This window comes from Trichosurus vulpecula, chromosome 8 (assembly GCF_011100635.1).
Source record: "Trichosurus vulpecula isolate mTriVul1 chromosome 8, mTriVul1.pri, whole genome shotgun sequence".
Taxonomy (NCBI): Eukaryota; Metazoa; Chordata; class Mammalia; order Diprotodontia; family Phalangeridae; genus Trichosurus; species Trichosurus vulpecula.
The window spans coordinates 157,289,567-157,304,146 of NC_050580.1; the positions used below are offsets into that span (position 1 = coordinate 157,289,567).

General features: G+C 39.2%; 1 protein-coding gene across 2 annotated transcripts in view; it reads left to right on the plus strand.

Annotated features, from left to right (window-relative positions):
* The window catches only part of LRRC49 (leucine rich repeat containing 49), a 180,039-nt gene that overhangs the window by 26,972 nt on the left and 138,487 nt on the right, over positions 1-14,580 (plus strand). For both annotated transcript variants that reach the window (XM_036737270.1, XM_036737272.1), the window contains one exon: positions 8,739-8,882. In XM_036737270.1, coding sequence (XP_036593165.1) covers positions 8,739-8,882 — 144 coding nt within the window. The remainder of the gene's footprint in view (positions 1-8,738; positions 8,883-14,580) is intronic.

Below are 14,580 nucleotides of genomic sequence, written 5' to 3' on the forward strand. Positions count from 1 at the left end.
CCACCATCCTTATTGTTAGCGATGCTTCCTAAGACCCACTTGTCTTCATTCTCTTAGGATGTCTGGCTCTAGATCAGTAACCACACCATCTTGGTTGTCAGGTTATTGGTGATGTTAAGATCTTTCTTGTATAGTTCTTGTGTGTATTCTTGCAATCTCTTCTTAGTGTCTTCTGCTTTTGTAAATCCCTACCATTTTTGTCGTTTATCATGCCCATTTTTGCATGAAACTTTTCTTTGATATCTCCAATTTTCTTGAAGAAATCTCTTGTGTTTCCCATTCTATTTTTTTTGCATTGTTCTTTTAAGAAAACCTTTTCTCTTCTTGCTGTTCTTTGGAATTCTGTATTCACTTGGGTATATCTTTCCTTTTCTCCTTTCCTTTTGTTTTCCTTCTTTCCTCAGCTATTTGCAAAGCCTCATCAGATAACCATTTTGCTTTCTTGCTCTTCTTTTTCTTTGAAACGTTTTTTGTTGCTACCTCCTGTACAGTATTGCAAATCTCTGTCCATAGTTCTTTAGGCACTCTTTCTACCAGATATAATCCCTTAAATCTATTCATTACCTCCACTTTATATTCATAAGGGATGTTATTTAGATCATAGCTATGCAGTCTGATGGTTTTTCCTACTTTCTTCAATTTAAGTCTGAATTTTGCAATAAGAAGCCCATGATCTGAGCCACAGTCAGCTCCAGGTTGTGTTTTAACTGACTATATAGAGCTCTTTCACCTTTAGCTCCAAAGTGTACAGTCAGTCTGATTTCTGTATTGACTACCTGGTGATGTCCATGTATAGAGTTGCTTTATGGGTAATTGAAAAAGTGTGTCTGTTATGACCAGTGAGTTATCTTGACGAAGCTCTATTAATCTCTTCCCTGATTCATTTTGTACTTCAAGACCCAATTTGCCTTTTTTCCCCATTACCTTTTCATTTCCTACTGTAGCATTCTAATCCCCTATGATGAATGTGATATCTGTTTTTGGGGTGTTGTTTCTAGAAGATGTTGTAGATCTTCGTAGAACTGATCAGCTTTGGCCTCTTTACCATCAGTGGTTGGAGCGTAGACTTGTATTACTGTGATCTTGAATGGTTTGCCTTGGATTCAAACAGATATCATTTGGTAATTTTTGAGATTATATCCAAGTACTACTTTCGTCACCCTTTTATTGACTATGAGGACTACTACATTTCTTCTAAGGGATTCTTACCCACAGTGGTATATGTAGTGATCGTCTGAATTAAATTCACCCATTCCCATGCAGACATTGATGTTTAATCTTTCCATCTCCTGCTTGATCACATCCAGCATTCCTTGGTTCATAAATACATTCCAGGTTCCTATGCAGTATTGATCTTTATAGCATGCCTTTTCTTTCATCACTTGACATATCCATCCCTAGCTGAACTTCCTTTAGGCTTTGGCCCAGATGCTTCATTCATACTGGAGCTACTTGTAGTTGTCTTCTGCTTTTCCTCAGTAGCATATTGGACACTTTACAATGCAAAGTGCTCATTTTTGGACGTCATCTCTTTTACCATTTTAGTACCATCCATGGGGGGGGTGTTGTGTTCATGAAAGACTAGTATCTCTGGTGTTAGGGCTGCCAAGCCCTTTGAGGCCTGCTTTCCACCTTTGGTGTGGTATCTGATCCACCAAGTAGTTCCAAGAAGCTATAGCATGCACAGCAGCCACACCCTGGCAAACCATTTTGGCAGACAGGCTAAACCAGGTTGAGGGTAACCAGGGGGTCTCAAACCCCTTGGTAAGTTAGTGTGGTGTCTACCCCAAGTATGTGAAGACTTCCCCTGGCGAATTGGCCAGATGAGAACAATTTGTTCCAGTGGCCATGAAGGCAGCTGAAGCAGGTGCCATGGAGTGCCCAGAGTTTAGACATCAAAGAGACCAAGGTCATCCACTGCATTTTGAGCCATCGCCAACTGCATTTTGAGCCATTGCCAACCATCTTGACTCTGTCCTGCCACTGGACTATGACAACTTTGGAAGAGAGTTAGATTGATAACTTTGTAAAACTCACTTAAATCCAATTTATGCGTGAATCAAAAGCCATCACCCATACTGTTTTACCATTTTTACCTATCTCAAAGTCCTCTGGTGACAGGCAAGCGATGAAGCAGCAGGTGTGAATAAGCTGGAAGCTATGGTCACAACCCTGCACACAGGCAGCCCAGGCCATAGGGTCATCTCACTGGAAGCAGCAGTGGGATTCGGCAGCCCCTTGGGTGAGCAGTGTTTTAAGGACCACACTGCTCTCCTTCTGGTGTGAAGAAGGGCCTAGAAAAGGTGCCCTAAAAATTGTCTACTTTACCCAACCCTGGCCTGTTTACCATGGCAGGCGGGGATCCCACCTGATCAAAACACAAAAAAATTGTACAAAAACTTTTGCAAAGATGATTCCACTTACCATCAGTTCATGGATATGCATACACCTATGGACAACGTGAAATCTAGTAGCCCTGAAAGATGAACAGCTCTTGTTGCAAGAGAATGCAACAGGTATTACATCCAAATAGCAGCCTGTGGTAACCCAAGACTGACAAATGAAGACCAGTTTCCTGAAGTTGGAGCTGGATACACATTTTTCTGGATTGACCTCAGTGAAGGGGAGCACCATTAAGCTGGTGTAGGTCTCGCAATTGAAACTAATCTAGTCAACACGCTTGTGTGCCCATCAAAAGGAGTGAATGACAGGCTCATAACAATGCAATTACCGTTGCAGGAAAATACCACGCCTCATCCTCAGTTCCTACGCCCTCGCCATGATGAACCCTGATGAAGTGAAAGGAAATTGTTTTGAAGAACTGGGTACTCTCATCATTAATGTGCTGAAACTGGACAGCTTTATAATTCTGGGTAACTTTAATGCTAGAGTAGGCACAGACTACCAGACATGGCAGGGAGTCCTTGGGAGGAACAGAATCAGAAACAGCACCAGCAATGGTCATTTATTACTACTGAAGACTTCTGCATCTCATGACTCTCTCATCACTAACACTGTCTTCTGTTTACCTAAATGCAGTAAAACCTCATGGATGCACCTTCACAGCAAACATTGGCATTTAATAGACTATGTCATTGTAAGGAGAAGAGTTGGACAGAATGTGAGAGTAAGGAAGGCAATGTATGGTGCAGAGGGCTAGACTGATCATAGACTTATCCTCTCCAAACTAAATATTCGCATTCAACACAAGTGGTGGCCCCAAGGCAAGACAATTACCAGAAGACTTAATGTCAACAGAGTGGAACAGCTTGTTGCTAACTTGGAGAGAAAGCTGACCCAACACACAGCTGGCAACAGTGGAGCAGACAAGGAGTGGGCTGCGCTCAGAGATTTTGTGTCCAGCACTGCATTTACTCTTTTGGGTCAGAACACTCGTGGACATCAAGATTGGTTTGACAAAAATGATGGGGAACTTCAGAAGCTGCTAAGTGAAAAATGAAAACTCCACAGGGTATAACAGCAGGATAATTCATCTGTCTCTAAAATGACAGTGTTTAACTCCATCAAAAGTAAAGTGCAAGCAAAGCTTAGAGAGATGCAGGATTCTTTGTTCAGTAAGAAAGCAAATGAAATTCAGTTTTATGCCGATAGTAACAATCCCAAGTCCTTTTATCATGCCCTGAAGGCTTTGTATGGGCCAGAGACATATGGTACATCGCAACTACTCATTGCTGATAGAGCTGCATTGATTAGTTATGAGGACATGATCCTGGAGAGGTGGCTGAACACTTCTGCAGTATTCTCAACAGACCATCATCAATCAGTGCTGAAGCCATTGATTGTTTACTCAGGTTGAAGTCAGCCCCTCTCTAGCCAAATTTCTAACTGAAGAATAAGTTTTGAATGCCATTTGGCATCTCTCATGTGGCAAAGCACCTGGTGCTGATTCTATTCCAGCTGAGATTTACAAGGAGGGGGCGGTCTATTGCTCATACAAAAGCTGACTAAAATTTTCTGGGTTATATGAAAAGAGGAAGTTATCCCCCAAGAGTTGAAGGATGCTTCCATTATCCATCTCTATAAAGGTAAAGGAAATAGATAATCCTGTGACAATCACAAGGTGGGGTGGGGAGGGGAATAGAGGAGAGAGAGAGAGAGAGAGAGCGAGTAATGACTCTCTTAGTCATTGCTGGCAAGATTCTTGTCAGAGTCCTACTTAATAGGCTGATCCTTCACCTGGAAGATGGTCATCTACTTGAGAGCCAGTGTGGCTTCAGAATGGGATAAGGAACAGTCAATTTGGTGTCTGTATTCTGACAACTCCAGGAGAAGAACAGAGGTATGTACACAGCTCAATCTGACCAGGGCCTTTGACACTGTCAGTTATGAGGGGTTATGGAAAATTGTGTCAAAATTTGAGTGCCCAGAGAAGTTCATCAGCATCATACATCAATCTCATGATGGCATGGTTTCCTGGGTTTTGGGTAATGGGCAATGCTCTCAAGCTCTCCTGTGCCTTGAAGCAAAGCTGTGTGCTTGCTCCCATACTTTTTAGCATAATGTTTTCAGCAATGTTAGCTGCCTTCAGTGAGGACAAACACAGCATCAAGGTTAGCTGCTGCACTGATACTAAGTTCTTCAACTTGAACAGGCTACAAGCCAAGACCAAAGTAGTGAAAGAGTTGGTGCATGATGTTTAGTTTTGTTTGCAATGATTGTACACTCAATGTAGCCTCTGAAGCTGAGATGTAACAAAGTATGGGTTGATTCTCTGCTGCTTGTGCTAATTTTGGCCCAACATTTAACACAAAGAAAACAGAGGTTCTCCACTAGCCACTACCACACCATCCATACATGGAACCATTGGTTCCAGCAAATGGAGAGTTTTTGAATACTGTGGATTAGTTCACTTCCTTGGTAGTATAATTTCCTGGGATGTACATTTTGATAAGAGGTTGATGCTAGCTCAGTGTTTTGGAGGTTCTGTAAGAAAGTGTGGAGAGAGAAGAGGTATTAGACTGATTACCAAACTAAAGGTCTACAGAGACATTGTGTTGACCTCATTGTTGTGTGCCAGTGAAATCTGAACAATATACCAGTGCCATGCTAGGAAACTGAATTGCTTCCATTTGAATTGTCTTAGGAAGATTCTGAAGATCATCTGTCAGGATAAGGTACCATACACTGAGGTTCTTTCTTTAGCCAAGCATTCACACTCTACTATAGAGAGAGCAACTCTAATGGGCTGGCCACATTGTTCAAGTGCCAAATGTACACGTGCTTAAAAGACCACTTTGCAGAGTACTCATGCAGGAAAGGCATTCACATGGTGGTCAGATGAAGGGATACAAGGACACTTTCATGTCTCTCTTAAGAACTTTGGAATTGATTGTGTGACATGGGAATGCTGGCAAAGGACTTCCCAACGTGGTGTGTCCGCAGAATTGCAGTATTGCAATTGCTCAAAAGAAACACGAGATGTGCAAATTTAGAAAAATCTCCACTCCAAATGTTCATATGGACTTTTTGTGCCCAACCTGTGGTAGAACATTGGTTTGATCAGGCACAATTGGACATACTGCAACTTGACTCCAACAAAGTGGTATCATTTTTGAGAGCAAAGGATAACCAATAGTCCATGGGGTTTTCTTTGCAAAGATATTGGAATGGTTTGCCATTTCCTTTTTCATTGGATCACCTTTTGTACTCTCCACTGTGACCTATCCTTCTTGGGTAGCCCTGCATGCCATAGTTCACAGTTTCATTGACCTAGGGAAGCCCCTCTGCCATAAGGCAGTGTTGGGGGGTAGGAGGGAGAAGGGGCATGATGAGTTTGTCCCATTTGGCTTCTCCTTCCCTGTAGTGACAAGCAGGGTGGGACTTTTTTGTTGTCTTTTGTTTTGGAGTGCTTCTCAGCACTAAGACAATCAAGTGCCTTTGAGTTTTGCCTTTGTTTGAATTGAGTCATTGATTGGAAACAATATATATATGATGTGGTTCTAGTGATTAAAGATCATTTCCACACCTTTTTGCTAAATAGATGCTAAGCCTTAGGTCTACACCCTTTTGCTAAGTAGGCGCTTAGCCCCAGGGCCCTAAACAGAGTATTTATACTCTGAGGTTGGCATTTTGCTTTGGGGGTTCACTCATTGGAAGAGTGTTCCTGTGGTTTTGCCAGAAAAAGACTCTGGATAGCCATTAAGGAGCCCCACTCCAGCTTTGAAAACCCAGATGTTGGTGCTTCTCTCTCTGGTAACTGTGTATGTATTGCTATGGTCAGACAGTTAGAAACCTGTCTGTTGATTGGTGTTTATCTGCTCTGTTTATATAATTTCTGCTTGTAATTTCTGTTTGTGTTTTATCTGAAGTTCAGGGTGCTGGATTTTCCCCCTGAACTAAGTGAATGATAATATGTATGCTTAATTAAAGTAAGATTGTTAACCCCTTAAAGTTGCTTTCCTTAGAAAAGGAAATCAAAGAATCTGTGCTAGCAGCCCTCCTGTGTGCAGATGTTATTGGCCTTGCACAGCCACAGTAGCTGCAGGTAACATTGATGTTACATTCCCCTAGTATATAAGCAGAATTCTTCCCATTCAGTGGGCATCTCACAAAGATTCTTTTGTAGATTCAGAAAGACTTGATTTTTCCTTTGCTTATCTGACCTTTGCATCCGCCTGGGCAAATGGACTGTTATGCAAATTACTTTTGTTTCAGTTTCTCCCTGCTCTCCAAAAGGATGGGTAGGTCCAGCTAAAGACTCCAGATTTGGATGGTACATGGTACCTACAATAAGGGAGAAGATTTTTACAAATTCTACTACACTTAAGTTATTTTTTTTTTCTGAAAATCTCTCACTTTTTTTTTAAAAAAAGCTTAGTAAATCTTATTTTAACATTAATTTATTTGCATAAGTATCTTTTTAGAATACAAGACCTAATATTCTTATTTGAAAGTAGGCTTTTCTCCAAATGACAATGTGCTAAATGGATTCCAAGTCTAACATAAGCTTCATTTAACTAGCTTTGAAAACAGTACAGATAGCAAGTAATTACTATGTGATCTGTGATGTTTAGTTAGTTTTTTGAATTGCAGATATTTTATAGGAAAAAATCAATATTTTTCCCCTTTGTTGACTTTATGAAGTACATTAAAAGTATTGCAAGACTAATAGAGAATAATAGGGCAATTCATCTTGAATAATGTTATTCAAGGTTCTTTCCAGCTTTAGACTTCTAACTATGATCTTATTATTCTGTACGTGGAAACTAAATTTTTGATATTGAGTAACATCAAAGAATATACTGCTAGGGTATATGTGTGTGCATTTTCTTATTAAAATTAAAAGCAACATTGTATTTAAATATTGCACAATATTCGTATTTTGGAAGCATCTTTTTATAGTTAGAAAATTTCTCTGACTACTCCAGTGGATCTCTTGATCACTCCCATTTTTGAAATATGATACAAAAGGATTTATGGTCTGTATCACACAATTTGGTATTTAATTTTGTAGCATATTATCTTGTTTTGTAATTTGTAATTTTGTAATTTGTGTAATACATGTGTATTGTCTTCAGTGGCTCCCTATTGCATCTAAGAGCATCCTCCAAGGTTCAGCTTAGGGATCTTCTAAGGGAAGTCTATCTTCAGCTGTCCCTTCTCAGATGATCTTCTGTTTATCTTTTTTTTTCCTCTCATGTCATCTTCCTGTTGAATATAAGCTCTTTAAGGTTAGGAACTATTTTTGTTTTTTCCTTTGTGCTTTATGTACATAGTGAGTGCTTAACAAATGTTTGTTGTTGAATTATAGCACTTCTTCCTCATATTTTTGCTTCTAAAGAGCAAGAACTATTATTCTGTCTCTTTATGCCCTGAATCTAGAAAAAGAGTTCCTAACCTGGGATCCATGAACTTTTTAGAAATATTTTTATAATTGTTTTTCTTTGTCATCCTACATGCCTTATTTTATACATTTAAGAACAGTATTCTGAGGATGGGTTCATAAGTTTTACCAGACTGGCAGAGGGGTCTATGACACAGAAAAAGTTTTAGAACCTCTGGTCTAACATAGTGTCTTATATGTAGTAGGTACTTAAATGGTGGTTGTTGTTGAATTGTATTCTTGTTTCAGCTTAGATTGTAAACTTTTTTTTTTTGGAGGGGGGAGGGCAGGGCAATTGGGGTTAAGTGACTTGCTCAAGGTCACACAGCTAGTGAGTGTGTCAAGTGTCTGAGGCTGGATTTGGACTCAAGTCCTCCTGACTCCAGGGCTGGTGCTCTACTCACTGCACCACCTACCTGCCCCCATTGTAAACTCCTTAGAGGGCATTTTTCTTGTTTGCTTCACAGTGCTGGGTACATAGTGAAGATGAATAAATACTTGATCAATTGATGAGATTGACTTACATTATTTGCCAAGGCCCAAAGCACAAGATACAAATTTTCTAAAAAAAATACAGTCCCTAAAAAGTCTTATGGCTTTGTAGCCATAATATAAGAATGACAATTCATGAATGAAAACACATAAGGAAAGCATTTTACCCCACATTTTGCTCAAGATATTTATGGTTACAAAGTTGGCAATAAATAAAATGATATCTATATCTATCTATCCACATAAACACACACACATAAAGAGATTAAGAGGAATTAACATTAAGTTGCTACTGAATGTAATTAATCTTTAATTTAAAAGTTTTTATATCCTAGATAGATTTAAGAATTGTTTTTTTAAAGACTGCTAATTGCTCCTACTTATGTCACTCTTAAAAAAACAGATTTCAAAAATTGAAAATGTCAGTCATTTGTGTGACCTGAGAGTTTTAAACCTTGCAAGAAACTTTTTAAATGATGTTGATGATCTTAATGGCCTGAGTTCCCTGACTGAACTTAATCTTCGACACAATCAAATCACTTCTGTGGTAAGTACCTTGTTTTCTTTTCCCCCTGCCAATTGTGAGATAAGGAATAGGAGGAAGAAAGCAATAACTTTTTGTTATTTTTTTGAAAATTAAAGAAAATTAAAAAATAAAATAATCTATGATTATTTTATGTAAAGCAAGACTATAAGGTCATTTAGACTTTTCTTAGATTATGGGTATAATTTATTGATTTTTAAAAAATTTTGATTTACATTATATAGTATGGATAGAGAGCTAGCCTTAGAGTCAGGAAGATCTGGGTTCATGTCCTACCTTTGACATATACTGTATTTGTGACCCTAGACAAGTCTCTTAACCTCTTAGAGCTCTCTAAGCAATTCAAGACTATAGGCTGCAGAGAAGATACTAACCTGAACCAATGGAAGAAGAAGATCTTCACTGGAAGCTTCCTACACCAAATGAAATCATAGATCTCGTCCCTATCTCTACTATTAACTTGATGCAATTATAATTTTCAAAGAAGATAAATAGAAAATTAGAAGATCGTCTGATAATAGAAGTGTAATCAGTGATTTAGCAAGTATAAATATTTGATCCTTTCCTATTTTCAACTTGGAAAAAGGAGTGTTAGAGATCAATGGGTGTCTGAAAAGGATAGAAGAGGGGACCAGAAAATTATCAAAAAGCTAAAAAGATATTGAAAGTGTAGGACATGGACACAGAAAACAAACTTTCCAGGCTTTATAGGTTTGCTGAGGCTCTGATTTTTTTAACTGTCAGCTGTTGGTGGGCAAATAGAAGTTCTATACTGAGATATTTTTGTCCTGGACATTCATGGAGTTTTTAGCAGGAACCTTGCTTTAAGGCTTATGATGCAAAGGAGCATTATTTGGTATATGTATACATATATTTATTTATACACGTATATGTTATATATATTGCATATTGCACATACAGTATATATTATATATAATGACTATATTGTGTGTATATAAATATTCACACAATACACACTCATGCATTTATATATGTGTATATATGTGTGTATGCACACACAAATGTATATATCTGTGCATATACATATCCACACACGTACACACACAGTAAACACACATTAACATGACTGGTTTTGTTGTAAAGGAATTTTGTTGCCGGAGGATTCATTAATAACACTGAGATATCATTGTACTTTTACAAAGGTTGCCCATAGTGTTCCTTAAATGTAATATGGATACTTTAAGTGATATGTTAACAAGAGTCCCAGTTAAATGATTAAATTTATTAAAATTTAATTATTATTATTAAAATTAAATTAACGATTAAATGATTAAACCATAACTAGTGCCATGAACAGCCTACTCTAGATGTAAAAGGGAAAATACTGGAACAGATGGTCACTTCCCCTCAGTTCTAGAAAATCTGATACAGGTAATTTTTGCTCCATAGGACCTCCAAGAGACTGGGACAGTTCCAGAACCTGTCCAAAGTCATTAATTTATTCTGGGATCTCAGATTGGAATTAAGCTTCCATACCTTCAAGCTTTTTCTTATTAGGATACCTCCAGTTTGGGATTGACATGGTGTAGGACTGAATCTCTAGGAAAAACCTCTGCATCCAATATTGACCCATGGAGGAACTGACATAAAGTCAAACCAAGGCACAGACAGAAGTGAGATGTCTAAGTCTCAGTGATCAAATTGAAGACTAGCTGAGGTCTTCTGACCCTCGATTTAGTTCTTTTTCCACCACATCATATGGAATCTCTTAAGTGATTTAAACTGAATCCTTATTGTAGGAACTATGACATATGCTTCTTGGCGTTTCTAGTGCCTAATATAGTATAATTATTTTTTGTATCAACAAACTAGATCTCTTGGGGATACAAAGAAGCCTAAGCTTATAGTCTTTTCCACAAAGATGGTCAGACGGGAATATTTAAAGTTTAGTAACAATATGAGATGCAGGCACATATGTTTCCCATGTAGGCTACATATCTACATGTGTTTGTCTGAATGTGGCTACCAGAGAAATATAAACAAATATCTCTACAATCTAGTTTTTCTGCCTTTCTGCAAGGGAGACAGGCTACAGTTCTCAGGGAACACTGGGTTAGAATTTAGTATCTACCATCATAAATATTGCTAGTTTAGGAGAAATAATTTTTTTAGTAACCAATAAGCATTTGTTAAGCATCTATTAGGTGCCAGGTACTGTGCCAACCCTTGGGGATACAAAGAAGCATTGGCATCTGGAGACGCAAAAAATAGTCCCGGCTGTGCTTCTGGTCGCTATCCCTTGGGGGAAGGAGTGCCCTAACCAGGGCTTCTCAAACTTTTACCACTTGCACTTTTCCCACTTTCCACAGGTTAAGAAGTGCTGCAAGCTATATGCAAAGGGACTGTCTTCCTATCAAATATCAGTTATACAGAGACTGTAACACAGATAATAAATGCATTTATACAAGCCAGTAGAAAATAGAAATCAGAGGCGTTATCTGTAGATGAGAGTATACTAGACAATACACATGGTGAATGAGCTTTCCCATTGGGAGCAAGACATCTCAGCTCAACCACAAGAGAGAATTCATTACTCAAGGGGAAAGTCCTTGAAGTTTCTCAAATGGAAAGCTGGGAAGAGGGATATCATCAAGATACTGGTTTCTCTACATGTTGGCTTCTTTCCAGACCCTTTCTCTCCTTCTAGGAAGTCAACTTTGAACTATGTATATCCCTTCTTGAAGCTGGAAGCCAAAATAACTAAGATCTTTATGGTTCTAGGCTTTTGACAACTGTGCCCCTCATGTAGTCATGGAGCATCATTCTCCACCAATGAGGAGAATCTTATGCAATTGGCCTTGAACCTCAGGCTATATGATACGTAACATTTTAGTATAAGAAATACCACAAAGCATTACACAATCAACTGCCACGCTCCAGGCAGATATAAGGAGAATTATAGTCATTCATACAGAGAAATAAGTAGTCTGGGAATACATGGATAAAGAATTTTAGCTGAGTCTTGAAGGCTGTGTAGAATTTGGATAGGCAGGGTTAAGTAAGGGAAAGTTTTCTCTTTCTTTTTTACCACTAAACTTTTTGAATGAGTAATCTATATTATCTCCATTTCTCAACTGCCTTACTGGCTCCTTAACTCTGCTCCAATCCACTTCTTTCTAAGGAGACAACTCGTTTTAAGGTTGATGTCCTGAAAATCACCAAGTTTAAAGATCTTCCTCCATTCTATACTGTGAGGCACCTGTTTTTTGAAATTCTATAGTCAGTGTGTTTCTTTGACCCTGGCCTGGTTCTCTTAAAGACTACTCAGGCTACATCTTCTCTATATCCTTCCCTGATTCCACTCTTTCTTCCTGTCTGTTAGTCAGTCAACTAATCCACTGCTAGGTGCCCTACGTTGTACCAAGCACTGGGGAACTCAAAGGCAAAAATGAAAGTTTCTTGTCTTCAAGATTATATTCTTCTCCCCACCCCCACACCCTACTTAGTAGTATTTTATTTTTTCCAATTACAAGTAGTTTTCAACATTCACTTTTGGATTTTGAGCTCCAATTTTTTTCTCCTTCCCTCCCTCCCTTCCCACCTCCCCAAGACATCAAACAAGCTGATATAGGCTATACTTGTCTGATCATATTAAACGTGTTTCCACATTTGTCATGTTGTGAAAGAAGAATCACAACAAAAGGGAAAAACCATGAGAAAGAAAAAGAAGAGAAAACCGATCTGCATTCAGACTCCATAATTCTTTCTCTGGATGTGAATAGAATTTTCTGTCATAAGTCTTTTGGAATTGCTCCATGTGTTTGTCTGAATATGGCTACCCGAGAGACATAAACAAATATCCTAGAGAGATGGGCTGAACACTTCCTTGGTGTTCTCAACAGAATATCATCAATTAATGCTGAGGCCGTTGACCATTTACCTCAGGTTGAAGTCAGTCCCTCCCTAACTGAAATTCCAACTGAAGAAGAGGTTTTGAATGCTATTAGGCTCGTTTTGTGTAGCAAAGCACCTGATGCTGATTCTATTCCAGCTGAGATTTACAAGGTAGGGGGTCCATTCCTCATACTAAAGCTGACTGAAATTTTCCAGGTCATGGCAAGAGGAGGTTATCCCCCAGAAGTTCAAGGATGCCTCCGTTGTTGATCTCCATAAGGGTAAAGGAAATAGATTGTCCTGTGACAATCATGGGGGAGGGGAGTGTGTATCTCCTAGTCGTTGCTGGCAAGATTCTTGCTAGAGTCCTTCTTAATAGGCTAGTCCTTCACCTGGAAGATGGTCATCTACCTGAGAGCCAGTGTGGCTTCAGAAAGGGCCGAGGAATAGTCAATATGGTGTTTATTGCCCAACAACTCCAGGAGAAATGCCAGGAGAAGAACAGAGATCTGTACACAACTTTTGTCAATATGACCACAGCCTTTGATCCTGTCAGTCATGAGGAGTTATGGAAAATTATGTCAAAATCTGGGTGCCTGGAGAAGTTCATCAGCATCGTATGTCAATTTCATGATGGCAAGCTTGCCTGTCTTCTGGATAATGGACAGTGCTCTCGTGCTTTCCCAGTCACCAGTGAAGTAAAACAAGGCTGTGTGCTTGCTCCCATACCTTTTAGCACAATGTTTTCAGCCATGTTGTCAAATGCTTTCAAAGAGGATGAACACAGCATCAAGATTAGCTACTGCATTGATGGTAAATTCTTTAACTTGAAAAGGCTACGAGCCAGAACCAAAGTGGAGAGAATGTTGGTGCGTGATTTTCTGTTTGCAGATGATTGGGCACTCAGTGCCACCTCTGAAGCTGAGATACAACCAAGTAGGAGTTGATTCTTTGTTGCTTGTACTGATTTTGGCCTAAAAATTAACACCAAGAAAACACGGGTGCTCCATCAGTTACCACCACACCATGGAACTATTGGTTCTAGCAAATGGAGAAGTTCTGAATGCTGTGGATAACTTCAGTTACCTTGATAGTGTACTTTCCAGGGATATACACATTGATAATGAAGTTGACCCATGCATTGCCAGAGCTAGCTCAGTGTTCGGGAGGTTCTGAAGGAAAGTATGAGAGAGAAGGTGTATTAGACTGATTCACAAAACAACAGATCTACGGAGCTGTTGTGCTGACTTCATTGTTGTATGCCTGTGAAACCTGGACAGTCTACCAGCGCCAAGCCAGGAAACTGAATTGCTTCCATTTGAATTGTCTTAGGAAGATTATGAAGATCACCTGGTAGGATAAGGTACCGGCCACTGAGATCCTTACTCAAACCAAAACTCAAACCAAACTGCCAAGCATTCAGACTTTGCTTCAGAGAGTGCAACTCTGATTTTTGGAATGTAAAATGTATACTTGCCAAAAAGACTATTTTATGGAGAACTCACAGAAGGCAAGCATTCACATGGTGGTCAGAAGAAGCAATACAAGGATACTTTCAAGGTCTGATTTAAGAACTTTGGAATTGATTGTGTGGCATGGATGATGCTGGCACAGAACCGCTCAGCGTGGCATGCCCACATCAGAGAAGGTGCTGTGTTCTGTGAGCAAAGCAGAATTGAAATAGCTCAGAAGAAGTGCACGATGTACAAATTTAGAGAATCCGCCCCAAATGTTCAAATGGCCTATTTGTGCCCTACCTGTGGTAGAACATTACAAGCATATATTGGTCTGATCAGTCACAGTTGGACCACTGAAACTCGACTCTAGCATAGTGATGTCATTTTGG